General features: G+C 60.6%; 2 protein-coding genes across 11 annotated transcripts in view; one reads left to right on the top strand and one right to left on the bottom strand.

The window, feature by feature from the left end:
- FAM168A (family with sequence similarity 168 member A) overlaps positions 1–20,400 on the top strand; it is a 235,165-nt gene that overhangs the window by 209,441 nt on the left and 5,324 nt on the right. The window contains exon 13 of one of the 8 annotated variants that reach the window (XM_060159969.1): positions 76–1,299. The exons of the other annotated variants lie outside the window; for them this stretch is intronic. The gene's annotated coding sequence lies outside the window, so the exon portion shown is untranslated. Of the gene's footprint in view, positions 1–75; positions 1,300–20,400 lie in introns of those variants that run through there. 8 annotated transcript variants of the gene reach the window in all.
- Positions 1,610–20,334, bottom strand: RELT (RELT TNF receptor). 3 transcript variants are annotated; one of them, XM_060159960.1, is made up of 11 exons: positions 20,108–20,334; positions 8,518–8,673; positions 7,441–7,515; positions 7,167–7,333; positions 6,884–6,963; positions 5,913–6,170; positions 4,563–4,643; positions 4,207–4,288; positions 3,765–4,019; positions 3,135–3,333; positions 1,610–2,824 (listed from the first exon to the last, which is right to left on the bottom strand). In XM_060159960.1, exons 2-11 carry the CDS (start codon positions 8,560–8,562, stop codon positions 2,777–2,779), a joined length of 1,290 nt encoding a protein of 429 aa, XP_060015943.1. In that variant the 5' UTR covers positions 8,563–8,673; positions 20,108–20,334; the 3' UTR covers positions 1,610–2,776. The 3 variants fall into 3 exon arrangements, with proteins under 3 accessions (XP_060015943.1, XP_060015944.1, XP_060015945.1); XM_060159961.1 differs by lacking the exon at positions 20,108–20,334 and adding an exon at positions 15,599–15,766; XM_060159962.1 differs by lacking the exon at positions 20,108–20,334 and adding an exon at positions 12,064–14,228 and having other exon boundaries at positions 8,518–8,656.

The following is a 20,400-nucleotide window of genomic DNA, read 5'->3' as shown; positions in this document are numbered from 1 at the left end:
GTTCCCATTAGTGTTGAAGTATGTCCTTTTCTTCCTTTTTTTTTTTTTCTTTTCTTTTTTGGCCACACCACTCAGCACACGGGGATCCTTAGTTCCTCGACCAGGGATTGAACCCGCTCCCCCTGCAGTGGATGTGTGGAGTCTTAACCACTGGACTGCCAGGGAAGACCCTCTGTCTTTTAAAACCATACCAAACACCAAAAGAACCTGGAATTAACTAAAAACCCTCTCTCCCCAGAGCCTGAGGGCCTACCACCTATTACCTGGCACAGTCAGGCTTCTGCAGAAAGCTCAGCCCACTGGGACCTGGCTCTGGTCTCGCCACATCCCTGTGTCGGCTAGCCAGGGGATGCTAGTCCTGACCTTGCAGCAGCGCCTGGCTTTGTGACCCACCCTGCTCCCCACACTCTCGTCCTTCCCTGGCTTCCAGGACGCTGCACTCTCCTGCTTGCTTTCCTTCCCACCTTTCTGGGCCTTCCCTGAGCTCTCTCCCTGGAACGTGCTCCCTCCCAGTCCAGTCCTGGTGCAAATGCCCATCTGAGTGCTTCCAGGTATCATCATAGGCCAGGTCTGTCCCTCGAGCGCCGCGGGCCTGCACGTGCAGGTGCCTCAGGACATCCCGTGGGTCTGCATCACTGCTCCCCACCCAGCTGGCCCGAATCCCGTGAGCCACATCCCAGCACCAAGGCCTAGCAGTTCCGTCCTCTGTCCCAGGAGTCTTTCCATCGCCCCCGCAAACCCCTGCTCCTCCGTCTCTTGTCTGGATGGCTGCAACAGCCTCCTGTGGGTCCCTGCTCCCACAGCTCCTGCACCCTCCACAGTGGTCAGGAATGAGCTGGCTAGTCATACTTTTTAGCCTTCCTGAATGCTCTAGAGGCTCCTTGGGCATCCCTGGCATAGGGCCAGTGGCTTCCAAGAGCCCATGTGGCTGCCTTCTGCTGCCACCCCCAGCCCAGCCTTCACACCTGAGTCACTCTGTACTTGAAGCTTCTCCGGCTCCTCCTATTTTCATTGCCGTCCGGCCTTTGTACATGCTGTTCCCCCTCTGTGGAACACAGCTCCCCTTCCCACATTCTCCAGCCCTCAATATGCCTTACTTACCCCATCCATTTGCCAGGCTCCACTTCCTCTAGAGCTGTGCTGTCCAATACAGGAGCCACTAGCCACATGAGGTTATCAAGCCCTTGAAATATGCTACTTCATATTAAGACGTGCTTTAAGTGTATTTTACATACCACATTTCAAAGCAAAAAAATGGTTAATTCATAATTTTTATACTGATTTCATATTGAAATGAAAGTATTTTAGATATACTGGTTTAAGTAAAATACATTGTTGATATCATTTAAAATAAGTTCACTTGGTACTTTTTAAAATGTGGCTATTAGAAAAATTTTAATTACATACGTGGCGCACACTCTATTTCCGTTGGACAGCACTGCTTCTAGGGCCTTCAGTGAGAACCAGGTGACCTGAGAGGCCACCTCCGGCCCCACTTCAGCTGCTGCCTGGTGTCCACCTGCCAAACAGCAGGCGCTGCCAGGGGAGGGGTGGCCTGTCCCACACACGGAGCCCAACACACAACTATTCACTGAATGGGCAGACCTGAGAAGAGACACAGGGAAAAAGAAGCGCCTCATGACACTACTTTCCCACCTTTTATTATTCAACAAATGGATGGGTGTGGAGACACAAGGGTGGGACAACAGCAAAGTTTCAATAAATAAGAGAAACAGTGACAGCAGTGGGCCCATGCCTGCACAGCCCCACATAAATAACGAGGTTGCTGAGCCAGAGTGGAGACGCGGGCTAGGCAGTCGCCCGCACTGCCCAGGCCAGGGGACGGACACACCAATACCACAGGGACACAGAAACCACCGAGGCCAGAGGCCTCACCCCTTACCCTCCAAAGCGCCTGAGATCTTGTGGGTGGCTGGGCAGGTTGGGGCTCTGTACCACAGCCCCGCCCAGGTCAAGTCTGTTTTTTCAATTTCAATAAAAACAGCAGGGTCAGGGGCAGGCACGTGCATTATGCCCCTTCTGTAGGCAGAGCCATGAATGGGCAGCCCCTTGGGAGCCTTGAAGGTGGTGGCCCTGAAGCAGCAAAAAACGGGGCCAGATAAAACTAGTGGGAGGGGTGGCAAGGGGTCAAGTTCTCCATCTACACGACCCAGCCCAGAGCCTGCAAGATGCAGGAAGGCCCTGGGCACCGAGGCGCCACTCTCTCCCCGCTTCACAGTCAGAAGAATTGGGACCCAGTAATGGCCAGGGGCTTGCCCAGGATTAGAACCCAGGAACCCGGTTCCTAGCTCATGGCTTTTTGTTGACCCCTCCCTTTGCAGGACCTGTCAGGAAGGAGGGGGAGGTCCCCTCTACAGAGGTAAGGGGTGGCTCATCACTAAGGCATGGGGCCAGGGGTGCCAGGTAGAGGGCCCCTCCCCACCACTGAGGCCTAGCCACCTGGCGGTGCAGAGGACCCTGTGGGCTCCTAGGATCCAGCCAGGGCAGGGCACGGCATCAGGGACATCCTGCAGGGAAGGAAATGGGCGGCAGGGATGGGAGGGGCTCTCAACCTGCTCCTGCACACAGCACCCGCCGGCACGCTGGCCTGCCTCCTCACTGGGGTGGACGCTCCCACCTCCAGGCCTTGGCCTTGGCTGTTCTGTCTGCTGGGCCATTCTGGATCCTCACTGGCTCAGCTGCAGCTCTACCTCCTCCAGGAAGCCTTCGGAGCCTCCCAGGGCAAGGCTGCAGTATCCTCAGACGAGACAGCCCCTCAGATGACCAGGTTGCTCTCACTCAGCCGGACCACATAGCGGTTCTCCTGGGGGACAGGGGTGAGGGGTCAGAGCTGTCAGGGGGCTTCTGGACTCCAAGGAGTATCACAGCAAACAGCTGGCGCAGACCAGCCACAGGCCTCTGCCCAGGTGAGTGGGCAGGTGGACAAGGAGGGCCCCAAACCAGGGCCCAGGAGACCCCAGGAGGTAGTGAAGGGGAAGCGGGGTGACAGGAGGGGCAACATACCAAGTGGTGAGTCCCCAGGAGGCAGTAGCCCTCTGTACCTCCACCCCTGCCCCATCTGCAGTCGGGGTTGGCACAGGTGCCAACAGACACCTTTCCCCTCTGGTCCTTACCTCGGCCTTGTTCTCTGCTGGGGACTTCAGCCATTTAGGGTGGCTTCCACCACTTCCCAGCAGTGTCCGCTGCTCACTGGAGAGGCCACGTCGTGGGGAGTCAGGGAGATCACCCCCTGAGGGCCCGGCCTCCGTGATGGTCTTCACCTCTGAGGCCACCGAACTCATCCGCTGCTCAGGAATTCGGGCCACACGGAACCTGTGGGGAGAGGTAGTGCGATCATCCTCCATTAGAGGAAGGACCCCAGGTGTGGAGGGCGCAGCACCCACCAGGGTCACACAGCAAGTTCATGGGTCAGAGCCTGAGCCCTCCCCACGTCTTCCCACCCACTGACAAGCTCCCAACACCTCCCGACACTAGGCTGCAGGTGGACAGGCTCTTAGCCTGAGGTGGCGCAGGTGTGATGGGGGCTATGACCCTGCCCTGGGGGCCCAGGGACTCCATGTGAGAGAGCGTAGCTGGGAAGACCTGGCTTTTCCCTGGCCGCCCCCACTGCAAAGAGGCCCACTGAGGCCAGGAAGGGTGAGGCCACCACTGAACCCACTGTTCATGGATCAGGCTAGGGCCCTGCCACCCCCAGAGCTGTCATGTCATGTTGTGGCACCCTGCTGTGTCTATGCCCTCCTCACCTGCCCACAGACAAGATGGTGATCTCGCCCTGGCGTCCTGCCTTGGCCCCGACCTTGGGCACCCTGGCCGGGTTGGGCAGGAGTCTGGGAGTAGGAGTGGTGGCAGCTGCAGCCTCGGGGGACAGCAGCACCTCGGGCCACTTCTGGCTACAACGGGAGCAGCAGGGGCCAGAGAGCGAGGCCAGGCCCTGCACAGTGTGGAGGTGGTGGCGATGCGGGCAGACGTGTGGCATGGTGGGTGGGCCCGGCGGCAGCCTGTGGAAGACACAGGTGGGAGCGGTCACTGGGGCAGGGCTGGGGCAGGGCAGGCCCAGGAGACCCCAGGAGGTAGGTGAAGGGGAAGCGGGGTGACAGGAGGGGCAACATACCCAAGTGGTGAGTCCCCAGGAGGCAGGCTGATTACCTGTGGTTTGGGTCCCTCCTTGCCCACCTGCCCACTTACCTGGGTAGAGGCCTGTGGCTGGTCTGCACCAGCTGTTTGCTGTGATACTCCTTCAGCAGCTCCTCCAGGGCCGCCGCATTCTCTGTGGGCAGCTGTAGTCAGAACCCGGCTCTGGGCCGTGAGGGGCACTCCCCCCAACCTCCTGCCCCAGCACAAATCCCCCTACCTACCCGCCACCCCCTCCCTGGCCCAGGCTGTGTGCCTTTTCCTCCACCTCTCACCAGGCAAGAGCAGGCAGAGAGGCGGGAGCACCGTGAGCCACAGTGGTCAGAGAGGGGGCACGCTGGCCTGAGGTATCCCGGTGGGAGGGGCAGAGCAGAGCTCTGGGAGGGATGGGGTCAGACCTCCCCCCTCACCTTTCTTCTCTGTGATCAGGCGCACCAGGACCCCAATGGTGTCCTCATTGGCGTCATCAGTATGGTAGGCAGGGTTGACCCCTGGGGAAGAACAGAGAACCATGATCCTAGGGAAGGAGGCAGTGGGACACCCTGGGCTCACAGGCTACACCAGGACATGGCAGCAGAGGGCGCCCCTGGCCTGGCTGTATGCGTACCTAAGGGCCTCAGCTCTGATTCTGAGCCCATTATCACCTTCACTACTTACTCAGCATCACTGCTCCCTGCACCCAGCAGCACCAGGGGCTTAGCGGTTTCAGGGCCATCAGAACTCCACCGTCCCTGCAGATGTGTGGGATGAGGGAACCAGCCTCTCCCAGGGCCTGCCCTCTCCTCTCTTTAGCCTCAGGGAGCTGTGGGCTGCCTCTCTGCCCATGACCTCCGACAGCCCCAGCAAACTCTGCCATCCCAGGCCTATCACCTCCCTGCACACCGCCCTGTCGGTATAACTAACTGAGGACCCGAACCTCAAGAGCATGAGAATGGGCCATGCAATCATTCCTGGGCCAGCAGCAAACAGAACTCCTAGGACTTGCACCCAGGCAGCAGCCAACAGTTAAAGGGAGTCCTAGGCCAGGAAAACAAGTGCAGTTCCAGGCAAAATGGCCTGAGTTGCCACTTTCCTGCCTGCCTAAAGCGCCTGTCCCCCTCCTGACCCCTGCAGACCGCAGTGTCGGAGGTTGAAAAGGGCGCTGGCATGGCAGGCGCCATTCTATCTTGACTTGGCCCCCAATTTCTGTGAGCAGTGCATGTGGGATCCCGGCCCTACTAGCCCTCAGGGGACAGCGCAGAGGGGTAAGGGGAAGAAGAAAAGGGACCCAGGGCCCTGGGGTAGGGGCAGGAGGAACATGTCTCTCCCTCTGGGTCCAGGGCTCGTAACTCAAACCACAGCCTGGAGCTGAAACCTGAGCCTCGCATGGTCCCTGTCCAAGACAGCTGCCCTGCCAGCCCTTCAGGCCAGAGGTCGGAGGTCACCCTGAGTACCCAGAAAGCAGTCCAACCCTTGAACCACACACACAACTGCAGTCCCTGAGGAGTCCAGGCCCTTACAGCTGGGTAGGGCCTCACACAGGGAGGGAATCCCACTGAAGCCACTTGACCTCTGCTCTGCCCCAGTTGCCACGTCGGGCCGCCTCACCCTTCCTTCTACTTTGCCAGTCCGCAGTGTCTCCTCTGCGGCCCACGTGCGGCACCTCCGGGAAACTCTCCTGATTAGCCCTCTGCAGGCCTCTCCATGTCAGACCCTCCAGACCAAGTAGGTTCTCAGCCGCACCCTCTGGCCTCCCCACCCAGCCCCAGGCTGGGCCTCACCGCTGCCTCCGCCTCCAGGACCAGGCCCGACCTCCTTGTGGGCCGTGCAGTGGTAGCCCTTCCGCTTGAGCAGGTTACACACCAGGATGCCTAGCAGCCCCATGAGGCAGAAGATGGGCACAATGGCAATAACCGCGTACTGGGCAGCTGTCTCCTCGGGGCTGCCCGCCCGCGTGCTGTTCCCAGGCTGCCGCGTCTCCCCCGCGCCGCTCGCCCTTGCTGCCACCTCCATGCCACGTCGGGCCCGTCGCCCCCGCTCTGAGCACCACGGAGGATGGAGGCATGGAGGAAAGACAGAGGCAGAGAGAAACACACTCAGAGAGGCCCAGGGCCCGGGTTACTGTGGGCAGGGGTCGGGGCGGTGGGTGGTACTGGCATGTCCAGAGCACCCACTCTCCACTATGGTGGGGAAGTAAAGAGCAACTCACACCCTCCTTTTTGGCCATCTGACCAGTCAGCCAGCCTGAGCAAGGCCTCCTCAGCCCTCAGGACGGCCAGACCCTGAGGCCCCTGTCCACCCCTCATGATGGGTCACAGGGGTGAACAAAAGGCAACGGTGCACATGCCTGGGCACAGCAACACCGGATCCTGCCTCCCCACAGCCTGACCCATGAGTTAGTTGCCTCAGAAGGTGACCAACTCAACAGGTGAGAGGAGGTGCACGTATGTAAGCGTATGTGCTCACACTCAGCTACGTGGGTTATTTCGAGGGGATAAGGACAGGAGACTGGTTGGGATGTGAAACCCAACCTGTGGCAGCCACCTGCTGGACAGTCTCTGCCACTCAAAGACGGGGTGAGAAGACACAGCCAGCGGACCTGCTAGACACCCTGTGGCTGCACACCCTCCCCTGGGCTAGGGGAGTGAGGACCCCACTACCCCAGACGGACACTGCGGGGCCCTTGGGCTCAAGCTCGCCAGACCCCTCCCCACACATACCCCGCCAGTCCTAGCCATCACCTGCCACTCACCGTAACAGCCGCGAGTACCCAGGGGTGTCCAGGAGCACGGCCGACAGGGAACATGGGGGACCTCTGACGGGGCAAACCACCTGCAGGGAGGGAAGATGTTACTGAAGCCCAAAAACTATCCTTAAGAGTAGGAAGCTACTGGGCACCCTCACTGGTCCTGACCCACCCCATTTCACAGATGGGAAGACTGTGGCCCACTCAAGAGGTGAGTGAGGCTGGGACCCCAGGATCTCAAGTCCTGGTCACCTGGTCAGGAACACCCACACCCCACCCCATGGCTCACCCTGGCTGGCAGTTTCCACATAGTGTGTCTCGAGTTGCCGTGCCCACCTGGGCCTCCAGCCTCCCTTGAGGGCTGCAGCGCGAGTGCGGCTGGCAAGGGCTAGAGCCCCAGGAAGCTGAGAAGGTGCCTGGGGGGCAGGACCTGCATAATGTGCCCCGCCCTGGTTCCTGCAGGAGGGGAAGAGTGAGAACAAAGCCAGGAGCCAGGCCTGAGGTCCCTGCCCCTGGCCCTCAACAGTCTTCCCAGGAGAGGTGGATGGGCAGGGCGAGCTCACCAGGTTGGGCTCCTCGCCGGGTGGGCACGGCCAAGGGGTTGTTGATGTTGCAGTGGCCAGAGGCCAGGGCAACAGCTGGAAGAAAAGAGGGCAGGACACACTGAGGGAGCGGAAAGCACCGGGACATGGCATCTCTGGGGCCACCTACCCCCCACCCACTTACAGTCACCCCAAGCACAAGGACCACCAATATACAGGGCCACCCCCAGGCTTTGGGGACACTCTCTAACCTCAGTCCCTTGTGCTACAAGTAAAATCTGCCTGTCCCAGACCGGCTGCATTGCCATTGCCTAGGCAAGGGGAGAACCACATCTGCTTCTGGAAAGTGCTGAAACGCCTCAGACAGGGCCAGATCAGGATCTTGAGCCCCTGGGTCTGTGAGTCACGCCCTTGTAGCTAACCAGGATGATGAGGAGGAAATTCCTCCGAATTCCTCTCTCAGGTTCCGCCCCCCTTCCTGCTGCCTTGGTCCACACACCACAGCTGAAAATGTCATTAACCAGCCTCTGTTCATCATCCCTGGGGCCGAGACTGCAGATGGGGCCTCGGGGCCTCGGCTGAGTCTCTGGGACCACATCCTCCTCCGTGACCTTCCCACAACACAAGGCCAGCCCGTTCACACCCTGGGACCCACACAGAGCATGACAGGCCCCAAAGGAAGGATCTTCTCCATTCATGTCCTCCCCCTATTCCTCTCGGAGCTCCCTCTCTTCCCTCTCACAGTTAGTGTGAACTATCTGCCCCGAATCCTGCCCGCAGGGGAGATCCCCCCAGTCCTCCAGTTGGGCCCCAGTTTGGGGCAGGCACAGCGTATAGCCAGCTACCCTGAAGGGCAGAGGGAATGTCACATGGGAGGTGCCAGAGACCTCCTCAGGCCCTAGACGCGGCTCCAGCATGTGCCAAACACTGGGAGGCCGACGGCACCAGGAGCACGTGGGGCAGGAGGCGCTTCCTAGGGTCAGACTGCCTCGATTCTTCAAAAGAGCCATGTAACCAGCCCCAGTACCCGCCGCAGCACGAGGTTCCTGAGCGCAGGGCTCAGGACTCACCTTCCCCACGGTCCCATCCTCAACTCACCACCAGGAGGCAGGATAGGGGCCAGTGCGGTGGGCTCAGCTTCATCCTCAAGCCCCAGTGGGTCGCCAGCCTCAGGCAGATGGAGGGGAGGCTCAGACGGGGATGGGACAGGCAGGCAGGCAGGCAGCTGCAGTCAGTCCTCCTTCCAGGACAGGGCTGGACGGGAACATCGAGAGGTGTCACCGGGCAGGCAGAATGCTGGGGCAGCTTGGCCTACGCTCACCGGCCCTGCCCTCTGGTCCACTGCAGGCCCTAGCAGAGGTGGGGGCACCCTATCTGGGGCCAGCCTCCCAGGGCAGCTTCCCAGTGGAGGAAGGGCTTCCTGCCTCTTCCATAAACAGCCAGCTGCCCTAGGCCCGGGCAGGGGAGCAGGGGAGGAAGGAAGCCTACAGCCTACAGCCTCAGCCCCGGGAGGTGGGAGGAACGAGAGCGCTGACAGCGACCCCACGCCTGGCCTCCCCGCTTGCATCCCCAGCTCTCAGGCTCCTGCCTCTCAGAACTCCTTGGGGCGCACAAGCATGCCCGCCTCTCCTACTTCTCTGCCTTCACTCTTGCTGTTTCTGCTCCAAGAAAGGCCTTTTCTGTCACATTTCAAAGCCCAGCACAAAGGCCTCTTGTTATGGAAGCCTCTCTAGACTTCCATTTCCCCAAAGCTCCCCCACCCCAACCCCATCACTGTGCTGGTCCTCCCACGGGTCCCACGGTCCCGCCTGGCAGACTTCTCCAGAGATCTGGGATGTGTCTGACTGCATCTCTTGAGCCGCGGGCAGATCTGCAGGGGTGGGGAGTGGCAGCCAGCATTCAAGCCTTCTGTCTTCTCTTGGGCACCTGCTGTGTGCTGGGCACTGCCCTCAGCACGGGAAAAGGTATGAACAAGACAGGCGCTGTCCCTGTCCTCAGGGAACTCACACCCCAGGGGAGACCAACGACCAACAGATAAACAGTGAGCGTCCCCGTGCCAGAGCAGGGAAGTGCCAAGAAACCAAATAAGGCATGTGAGGGCACAGAGGGTGATAGGCACAGGCCTGAGGCTGAGCCCCCAGGCTCAAGGGTGTGGCCTCCTCCGTAGAAAAGTCTCCAGCAGAGGACGAGGTTGGAAGAGCAGGAAGAAGAATTCGGATTGCACAAAAGGGATAGTGGCAGAATAAGGGAGTTCAATGACCTCTTTCCAGGAGGCCTGTCTCCAGGCTCAGGAGGGTGAAGGAGGAGTGTACGTGGAGGGCCTCAGGCACAGGCCACAGGCAGCCTCTGACCCCCAAGGGGCAGCCTCGAGCAGCCAAGCCCAGCATGTTGAGGGGGCCCTGCCTGGAACCCCGGGGCTGTCTGATGCCCAGCCTGGCAGGAGAAGCACTGCCTGCAGTAAACCCCAGGTCACGGAAGAGCCGAGAGCTCCTTGGCCTACAGGCGGCCCGGACTTCCCACCAGGAAAAGGAGCCGGAGGAAACTGATCCGGCTGCGCTGTGGGCCTGGCCTGGCACAGACCTTGGCGGGCCAGGGGTTTGAATTACACCCAGGGGAGGGGCTGGGGCAGTGGTCACACTATCCTCGGGACTCTCCAGGTCACTGGCAGTGGCTCTCGGCCCAAGGCCAGCTCAGGGGAAAACCTGGGACAGAAGGTCCAGCCACAGAGTAGAGTGAAGGCTGTACCCTGGCAGTCAGCACCCAACAGGTGGCATCCTCTGGCCCATCCTCCACCGGTCCCTCCTCCAACATGGTCACAAGTGTCCCCCTGCCCAGGCCCAGTTCCTACTCAAGCCCATCTCTCCATGGCCCCCTCCTTGGTTTTTCATGGGAGCTCACCCCCAGACTTGACCACGAGCCCCAAGACCTCAGGCTGGCCCCGTGGCCCTGTCCAGCCCCCAGACCCAGCACCCGTCCATATCCCCAGGGTGGGCCAGAGAGCTGGCGCAGGGGTGGAAAGTAAGAGACCCAACGTCCACCGAGGAGAGACTCCCCCCTAGTCCCACCCCTGGCCGTGACTGGCACCTGCTGGGTGACCTGAGCTCACAGGGAGGGGCTGTGCAGCTGCCCACCTCCAGACAGACGGGTAGCTATGGTCTCAAGACTTCGAGGAGGAAAGTGGGGTCCAAAGGCCCAGACTCAAAGCCAGCGAGGGCCCGCTCAGGCACAGACGCTCGCGGCCTAGCGCCCTGACGCCTTCTAATTATGTGCCTTCTAATTACCCCAAACCAGCACTTACTCCAGTCTGGCTGCCCGAGTCTCTGCTTACAGCAGCTCCCCCTGCCCCCACAATCAGCCTGAGCCCCCAGAGGACCTGCCCAGTCAGGCAGCCGCTGGCCTCCACCCAGAACCCCCCTGCACGCACGTGGACCCCTGCTGCTCTGACTCCCCTCTACGCCTTCTCCCCACCCAGCCTCCAGCACCTATGCTCTGAGCCCTGGAGCCCTGACTGAACAGCAAGTTCAGATCAAGCCCCTTGGCTGGGGGAGGGGAGACTGAGAAGGCTCCATCCCCAGCCCTCTGCCTTCCAGAAGGCAGGGCAATCAGTGACCTTCCAAAGCCCTGCACCTCGGGGCACCTCCTGAGGGCTTCCTGGGGGAGGGCTGTCAAAGATGGGCAGTGGTGGTGGTCTTCTCCGGCCTCAGGGCTCCTGGCAGAGGAGAACCACCCTTCAAGGCCCCAGGGGCAGAGAAGGAAGTTAGCTTAGAGGCCACTCCTCCCTGAAATCTCAGCCTGGGGCCTGTTCCCACTGTCACCAGCTCCCTGGGGGACCAGAGCCCCTGCTTCACCTTGCTGGGTCTCAGTTTCCTCACCTGCAAGATGGGGATGTTTATGTCCCAGAGCAAGGCTGTCATGAGGTTTAAATGAGGTAACGAGCCTGATGTAGGTCATGTGACTTCCTCCCTGTCACCCCTTCTTTCTCTCAGCACCTCCCACCAAGGCTTATAACCGTTTGCTTACTTGTTTATTGCTTGCCCCCGCCCCCCTCCACCAGACAGCAGCGAGGGCAGGGATGTCTGTCTCACTCACCACAAAACCCTGGCCCAGTGTCTGGAGCAGGAGGCCTCCAGAAAACAGGTTCACGGGGGCGTGGGGCAGGGGGAGGGGCTCCTCACACTCAGCCCACCCCCACCCTCCAAAAAAATGCCCAAACCATTAGAACCAGAAATTCCCTGGAAGAAAGCCAACTAGCAAAGCTGAGACCAGGGCCCCAAGCGGGAGATGCCAGAGCCCCAGGGAGGCGCAGCCCCAGAGTCCTCAGAGAAAGAGGAAGCTGTGTCACCACTCGGGCCTCCTCAGGCCTCAGCAGCTTCCCCCTTCCCAGAACTGAAGCTCATGGGGTCACCCGGCCCCAGCCTGGGGCCCCATCTCCGCGCATTCCCTCTCCAGCCTCACCCGCCTCCGCGGTGGCCTCCTCCGAGGGTCTCCCACAGCTCCATGCTCACCCCACCCCTCGCCTGCCCCCTGGCCTCCTCCCTGGCCTCCACTTCAGCCCCCCGCAGCTTAGGCGTCTCAACAACCAGATCTGACCCCTGTCCCTCCCTGCAACTCCAGCCACTGAGAGCTGCTTTCTGTCCCCCACACTTGCCTCTCTCACCTGGCACTGGTACCTGCTGTTTCCTCTGCCCAGAAACCCCTCCCATCACCCTACTGACAGCTACCCTTCCTTCAGAGCTCAGCTCAAAGTCACTTCCTCCTGGCCCCCAACCACCACCTCACTTGTGCAGTCCTCGCCCTGGGTGTGACCAGGCTACGCACCCACCCCTTCCCCGCTGACGTGCTGCCCCCGTACCGGGTGCCCAGCACGTGAATAGGTATGTGCTGAACCAGGGGGATCAGAAAAGGCACTCAGGAGAGGGTCCACCTTCTCCCAAGGTCAAGAGGGCCAGGGAGCAGGCTGACGATTAAGAAGCCTAGAGGCTGGGCTCGGGGTGGGGGACTGAACCCGGATCTGAAGCCCTTGCCTGACTTGAGGAGAACCAGCCTTCCTTGCTCTGCTCTTCACTGGCTCGGTGGCTGTGGACCCCACCCCCATTCCCCATCCCTCAGAGGGCTGTTGTGAGGCCGAGAGAACGCACATCAAATGCTCAGCACAGAGCCCGACACAGAGCAGGCCCTCAGTAAGCATTCACCGTGCCTCAGGTTCCCCACGTGTAAATCGTGGAGGGGGTTATGGCACATATTCGATGGGAGGTACGAGGTACAAACAAGATTCTCTTATATTTACGTACAATGCTTGGCGCAGAGCCTGGTACACGGGAGGTGCCCGAAGACACACACTGACAATCTGGGGGATTGGGAGGGTGTAGGAAGGGAGAGGAAAGGTTGGTGGGCAGATCCCAGGTCACACCAAGCTTAGGCCGCAAGCTGAGAAGGCTGCATTTCCCCCAGGGCCTTGAAGGGTTAGCGGCGGAGGGAAAGGTGTGGAACAACTTGCGTCTCAGAGGGCTTGCCGGGCCGCCTGCCAAGTGAGGCAGGGCTGGGGAGATGGAGGTGGGAAGCAGGTAGCCACCTGGAGCAGGGGGTGCGGGGCAGGTATTTCTGTTTCCCAGCCAGTGGCTTGACGGCCTGGGGACCTCCCTGCAGCCTCCAGGGGCTAGGGTTGCCTGGAAACACAGCTGGACACAGGCCTTTCTCGGCAGTGGCTGCACCCTAGGCAGCAAGACAAAGGCCGCCCATCAATAGAGAAATCCAGGTTAGCAAGGAAGCCAGTGGTTCCTTGGCAACTGGGGCTGAAGTAGGGCAGTGCCCACAGTGGGGGGTAGTGAGGACAGCTAGGCATTGCCTCCCTTTCATCCTCTGCCCTCACAGGGAAGGGAACAGACTCCCATCACCTCGGGCCAGGCCCTCATCCTGGGTTGCCTCCACTCCTCACAGGAGAGGTGAGCGTCCCTGCTTCACCCCTGGGTAACTGAGGTCACCCAGCCAGGGGGAGGTAAAGCAGGGGTGGAGCCCAGGCCTACCTGACAGCTTCCCACCTCACTCTGGCCCCTCCTACCCAGGAGCCTGGCCCAGGGCCTGGCGCAAAACAGATGTTCTGAGCGTTTGCCAACCTGACGGCAGAGACTAGGGAGCTGGCGGCACACAGGAGGCGGCTCACCTGAAAGACTATTACAAAGCGCGCGGGCAGGCGCCAGGGAAGGAGGTACTGCCGCCATGGGGGTCTCTGGGGCCTCTGAGGTTTCCTGCATGCATAGTGCCCTAGTCTACCACAGCTCCAGTAGGAAAAGGCACGGGGACCTGTGAGAAGCAGGAAGCCCAGGAAAGGAGGGGGAAGAGGAAGATCCCAGGGTAGAGCCCAGCTCCCTAGGACTAATGAGGGGCTGGGAGCCCAGAGATGTGCAGAGGCTGCCTCAGGGCCACTCAGTGAGAAGGGCTTCCCCCATTCCCACCCCCAGCCCAGCCTCAGGCAGCCAAGATCTCCCAGGTCACAACCCTGGGGTGAGGACTCCAGGCACACCAAGCAGCAGCTGCTCCCTGGCCCCCCACCAGGCCTGGGCTTAGAAGGCTCAGGGGTGTGAGGTGGGGCCAAGGGGGCTAATTGGCCCTTGAGGCTAAGAAAAGGGCTGAGGCAGCCAGACAGGGCCCACTCAGCCCCTCCCAGTCTGGGTGCAGATGCAACCCCTGCCCCCTCCCTGGCCTAAGCCTGGGGCTGGGAGGTGTGGCAGGGGCCCAAACTAGACAGTCGTCTCTGAGGCAGAGCTGGGGGTCCCCAACACCCCTCACTAAGAACGTACTACATGCCCATTCCCTTACCAGGCCTCAAAGACAGGGTTCCAGGCTTCACAAATGAGGAAACTGAGACTCAGAGTAGTACCCTGTAACCACTTAGTCTGAAAGGAGACAAGGTTTCCCATGTGGAGTGGGGACAGGCAGCTGGCAGCCCCTGCTCTTGCCACCCCAGACCTGGCATTCCCGCTGCTCCCACATGCCCTGCTCCAGCCCACACCCAAGCACTCAGAACCAGAGCCTTCCTGCAGGGAGGCCGCGCCAGTGCCCAGGACAGGACGGCAAAGCACTAGGAGGGCTGGAGGACACCCCACTGCCCACCAGCTGTCGCCACTGCTACCTTCTCCTCCGAGAAGCCACCTTTGCCTCCTGCCCCGGCCGCGAATCTGTACCGATCACTACTGTGCCAGGGCGCCCAGAGTTGCTCAGCCCCGACCAGGCTGACCTGGGGAGGCTTTGAGAGAGACTGAGGGGAGATCACAGGCCCAGCCTGCCCCGGCCTCCGACTCCTCCTCCAGACTCAAGGTGCTGGGGGAAAGAGATTCCCCTGACCCCAGCAATTCCAGGTCAGGCCCTAACGAACAGAGCCTGAGGGGAAGCCTGGACCCGGAGCAGTCACACCTGGGTTCAAGCTCTAGGTCATCACTTCGGAGCTCTGTGACCTTGGGCAAGTTACTTACCCACCCTGAGCTTCAGGGTCCGCCCCTGCAAACAGGGGTTCTGGTCCCTGTCTCCAGGGATGCTGAGGGGATAAATGGAGCCCACTGTAAGTAATACTGGTCAGGGCCTGGCCTGACCAGGCCTCTCCTGAGCACCAGTCCTCAACAGCCCACAAGGGCCAGAGGAGGAGCCAAGCTCAGAACCAAGCAGCATCCAACGAAGGTCACCCAGTGGCTCAGGAGCAGGCAAGAGTGCTTGGGGAACCCAACATCAGTCCCAGCAGCAGGGGTGGATGAGTCTTGGACTCGCCAGGTGGACCCTGGGTGCCCATTTCCCAGCCCTTACACAGGCCTGTGTCCACCTGCTCCCACGCCAACTGAAGCCACAGTCAGGAAGGCGAGGGGTGCTGAGCAGTCAGGACCCAGCCCTACATCCCCGAACTTGTTTCCGCCTCTGTGATTTGGGACAACTGTGCCTGTCCAGCTGACCTCTTGGCATGGCTGGAGGTTCCATGGTTCATCAGGGAACAGCGACTCTTCTTACAATCAGGCCTCAGCCCAGGTGCCACCTCCTGCAGGAAGCCTTCCCAGCCTCCCTGTCAGGGTGGACCCGCCCCTCTCCTGGCCCCTTCAGCCATCATTGTTCGAGGTCCCCTTCAGGGAGGGAGGCAAGCAAGTGCACGCAGGAGGTGGGGCACAGCTCCATCCCTGTGCTCACTGCTCCTTCTTACCGTGAGGGTGTACAGGTCCAAGTTAGGCCCCTCCTTCTGGAAGCCCTCCTTTCTTCTCCCTCCAACCACACAGTCAGACCCCGCCTCTAATTGGCTGCAGAGGCCCCTCCATCCCTCTCCTGTGTCAAGCAGCCAGGGCACACGCTCATAGCCACATGGGCAGTTTATTTATAGAGCACTCATCTTTCCCAGGGTGGCCTCGGAAAAAGCTCTGGCCTTCCAGGCAAACATACCTGGGTTAGGATCCCAGTGACGCTGGAGTCCTGCAAGTCCCTTCCCGTCTCTGGGCCCTCTTCTCAATGCCTGTACCTGGACGGGGCTGCTGATGACCTGGGCATGAGGCTGCGGATGAGAGCAGCCTGTGGTCCTACCCAGGGCTGAACACACAGCAGGGATGCAGCATCGGCACCTCAGTCTTCCCTGCCACCCCAACTGGGTGCTAAGGTCTGCCAGAGGTCATGTCCCAATCCTGAGTTGGGGTTGGCTGCGGGGGGGGCGCTGCTGGCTGATCTCAGGCAAAATGCCTCCCCCTCTGGTCCAGCCCTCCTGCCTAACCTGGCAGAAGGGCTGGCCCTATAACGGAGGGAGTGGGCCTGAGCAGCCCTACCACCACTTCCTCCTCCCCCTGCAGGTAGCCAGCCTGGTCCTTCTTTGAAAACTGACACCAGAGTTGTCAGACAACCCTCGCCTCCCACCTGGCGCCTGTGGGAGATGGGGCTGGGGGCTGGGCACGAGCTTGAGTGCCAGACTCCAGCACCAGTGACTGTGTGACTCAGACTAGGACTGGACCCTTCTGCCCTCTGAGTCTGGGCTCCCCACTGAGCAGCTTTGGAAGGAAAGGGATGCCCTGCCAGTGCTGCTGCATGGAGCCCTGCACCCAGGACCTAACACACATTAGGGCCTCAGGGGGGAGCGTCCTCTGCTGGCCCAGAATGAGAGCCTTGCCTGAGGAGTCCAGGGCAAGCACCAAACTGGCCCCTACGCACAGGAGTGGCCTTGAGTTTTCGCCGCTAACCCCCAGCACACACTCGGGAGCACTGGAGACCCCTGGGTACCAACCTCCCTGTGCATCCTAACACACAGTAGGCCCTCAGCCTACGATGGCTGCCCTTCCTCAGGAAGAGGCCTGGCCAACACAGATATGGCAGCGGGAGAGGAGAGGCTGTTGGCCAGGCCGGCCCCACCCAACTGGGCATGTGGTGCCCATGAGGACCCCACCCCTGTGCCTATTCCCAGAGGTGAGGGGGGACATGTGGCACATGGACCACACAATGAAGAAGGACTAACGTTGGGCTGGGAGGGCTTCCTGGGGGAGGCAGCGGGGCTGGGGCTGTACCCTGAATGGTCAGGAGGGTTCTAGAAAGGAGAGACAGCAAATGCAAAGGCAGAGTACAACCAAGGCATCTGGTAGGGAAGAAAGAGGGTGAAAATGTAAAGTTCAAAAGGGTCCTCCTGGAAGGAAAACCTCGATGCTAGGATGAGGAGTCTGGACTATATTTTGCAGGCAAACAGTACAAGTTACCTTAGGGAGGCCACTCTGGCACCGTGTGTGAGAGAACCGGAAACGGAGGCAGAGAGGCCAATACCGGAGTTTGGGCAAGGACAGCAAGGCCCAAGCTGGAACATAAGAGACGCCCTGATTTTGCAAAGGCATGTCTCAGGCCTGCTTCCAGTCCTGGGCCACGACCAGTCTTCTGGGGGACGTGTGGCAGGACAGAAGGTAGGTTCCCTGTCTGGAGGGTGAGAGCCAGAATATCAGGGTTGTGCGGGGCCTTGGTAAGTCCCAGCACTTCTCAGAACCTCGTCTCTCCCTCTGTAAAATGAGGCTGACCCTATGAGCAGGGGAAGGGGGCTGAAAGCTTCCCCTCCTTGACCAGAAATGGGCACCTGCCTCCAGCAACTGTCACATGAGTCCCAACTGGGGCCACACTGGAAACCCAGCCGGGCCCCACCACCATCCCTGTGGTCCAGGCAGCACAAGTTCCCAAAAAGGTTTGGCTTGGGCAGGGCACAGGGTGGGGCTGGGACCAGAAGAGGAGGTTAACCCTTGGTTAACCCTTCCCCCCTCCCTCCCCTTCCAGGGCCCTGAGCTATTTCCACCTCTTTGCTGGGGATGGAAATAACTCAGGCTCAGCCCCAGGAGACCAAGACAGCTATTCTGATCAGCCCCAAGAAGCACAACTCTAGTCATTCCAGAGAGGACAGAGGGACACCCAGATCCCCAGCTCCAGCTCTCGGCAAAGCAGCAGCAGTGGGCAGAGCTAGCAGGGGCCTCAGGGAACAATGGGGACACTGAGGCCCTGAGCGGGTAGGCACAAGCTCAAGGTCACTACTAGCCTGTCCCTCAACCCCCGCAGTGTGTGGGTGGACTGGGGAAAGTGCCCCTAGAACAACTCTGAGCGGGGGCACAGGGCCTCTCAGGTATGGTGAAGGTCAAGTGGGACTCAATTCTCCTGCCACTCTTGGAGCCTGGGCTATGCTGCTGACTCCCAACATTCTTCAGAGCCACACGGACGCTCCCCAAACCAGTTACAGGCTCTAGAAGGCAGGAGACAGGACTTTCTGGTGACCTCTGGCTAGGAGGTGAGAGTTAGGGGGAGGGAGGAGGAACAGGAAGACCATAAAACCCAGCCACCCCTGATGTTCTAGACACGTGCACACCACACTCAGAACTCACAGTGGCACACCCTGCCGAGGCCATGTTGCCAGCCTGCGTTTGAGAGAAGGAAGCCCAGAGAAGCCATGAGCAGATATTAGGAAGGGGAGTGGCCCTCTCCAAGCATCTTACAGGGCTTCAGGCACAGGAGACCTGCATTCCAGTCCTGGCACTGTCCTGACTCTGTGTGACCTTGGGCAAGTCACTTCGCTTCTCTGAGGTTCTGTTTCCTTCTCTGAAAAACAGTCATCACATCTCAGAGCCACTGTGAGGATTCAACGAGAGCACACCATAAAGCATTCAGCATAGCACCTGGCACTGTCTCCCCAAACTATCTCCCCGACCCAGAATGCAATCAACATTTTCAGAGGATGACAGCAGAGGAGAGAACGTGCAGATCCTTCAGCAGGTGTCTCCTCACCTCTACTGGGCTAGGGAGCCTGATTTCCATTCCACTTTGCACGAACCCAACAGACCCTCTTGTGTGGGTGGGGGCCTCAGGAGGGTCTAGCCTAGATGGTGAAGAGGCCCTGCTCCAGCTCTCCAAAGCAGAGACGACTCATGCCCCCCAGGAACATGCCCCCTCTCCCCCCAAGAAGGGAACTGAAGAAAGGAGATGGGCACCAGAGAAGTCAATGTCTATGGGTTAGAATTTTCGGCGTGATCTGAGGAGCTGTGCTTCCAACCCCGTCACCAGCACCTGGGCGCAGCCCTGGGCCACTCTGTCCCCAGCAGACAGCCTGCTCCCACCCCCTACTGCAGTCTTTCTGCCTGAAGGGAGGTAGGGGAGAACAGAGACAGTTGACAGTTGACCCCAGAACAATAGAGGATCCCGAAGCGATGATTCACAGTCCATTCACAGCCCAACACCTCAGTGTGCAGACAGGGAAACTGAGGCCCAGCAAGGGTGAGTGGGATCTGAGGGCAAGATTATGCCTGGGCCCAGTGAGAACACAGGTTACCAGGGACAGAGCTTAGCCAGGCCTCTTGGACCTTGCGTGTGTCTGTGTGTGTGTGTCTGTGTGTGTGTGACAGAGACAGAAAGATGGAGCCTGAGGCTACCTCAGAGGCCCTCAGCTGCTGCCAGACCTATCACCCCACCAGATGCCCCTCAGCCTTGGCCCCTCTGCCTCTGCCAGGGCAAGTCACTCAGGGTCCACCCCCCTCACTCAACTGAGCTCCTGAGGGACGCCCTCTTGGGGACAGTCCTGGAGAGACCCTTGTCCCCTCCCTGGCCCCTCTCCCTCCAGCCCCCATCTGCTAGTAGGTGTTTGAGGTCTCTCCTCTTTCCGCCTTTTACTCATGTCCCTGAGGTGCAGACGCGGACACGGGCGGACGCGGACACACACACACACACACACACACACACACACACTGCACTACTTCACCCCACAGCACACTATGACCCCAGTGCTTCAGGGGCTGTTTCTCATAGTCACTTGGGGTTCCTCCCCCTCTATACCATGTTCACTCACGTTCATGAGGGCCCTGGTGTCCTGGTCACACCCCAGGCCACACACACACTCAGTGACCCCAGTAACCCGGGGTCGCACTCACAGTAGGCTGGGGTCACGGTCACCCGTAGTGACCGGGGTGTCTCTCTCACACAGTCACACGCACACACTCTGCCTGTCACAGACACACAGAGCCCCTCGGTGTCTCCCCCTCGGCCCAACGTCACCGCCCAGTGTCCGGGCCACACGTTCGCCCTGGCTGGGCCGCCTCACGCGCCGTGTCACCCACAGTCACGGGCTGACACCGTTCAGAACCCCCCCTCCGGCCGCCCCGCGCCGCAGCCACACTGAGGAGCCGCCGTCCCGCCCCGCACCCCGTCCTGGTCTCAGTCCAAGTACCCCAGGCCGGGGCGTCTCCGAGGCCCGCCGGCTCCTCAAACTGCAAGTTCCGCCGCCGCCTCCCCATCACGCACGGTCGGGCCAGGAGCCGCGGCCGGAGGACACACAGGTCCCCGGGCAGGGAGCTCAGAGACGGGCGGGGGTCCGTGCGCGGAAGGCGCCAGGACAGGACGCGGGGGCGGGGGGCCGCGGGGCCTGGGCTGCGGCATCCGCCGCGCCGGCGAACTTCCTCAGAGACGCTGGGAGGCAGGGGGCGCCGCTCGGGCCCGCATCCCTCTGGCCCCGGCCTCCAG

The sequence above is a fragment of the Lagenorhynchus albirostris genome, chromosome 9 (genome assembly GCF_949774975.1).
Source record: "Lagenorhynchus albirostris chromosome 9, mLagAlb1.1, whole genome shotgun sequence".
Classification (NCBI taxonomy): domain Eukaryota; kingdom Metazoa; phylum Chordata; class Mammalia; order Artiodactyla; family Delphinidae; genus Lagenorhynchus; species Lagenorhynchus albirostris.
The sequence above is the reverse complement of the archived record's forward strand: the minus strand, read 5'-3'. Positions and strand labels throughout refer to the sequence as shown.

Bases quoted from the DNA above. Each gene is read 5' to 3' on its own strand.
- RELT (XM_060159962.1), bottom strand. From the start codon at position 12,122: ATGGGAGGGGTTTCTGGGCAGAGGAAACAGCAGGTACCAGTGCCAGGT. The intron at 6,964-7,166 runs GTGAGCCATGGG...CCCTCCCTGCAG, and splicing joins TGTGGAAACTGCCAGCCAGG to GTGGTTTGCCCCGTCAGAGG. The intron at 4,289-4,562 runs GTGAGGGGGGAG...AGCTGCCCACAG, and splicing joins CCTGATCACAGAGAAGAAAG to AGAATGCGGCGGCCCTGGAG.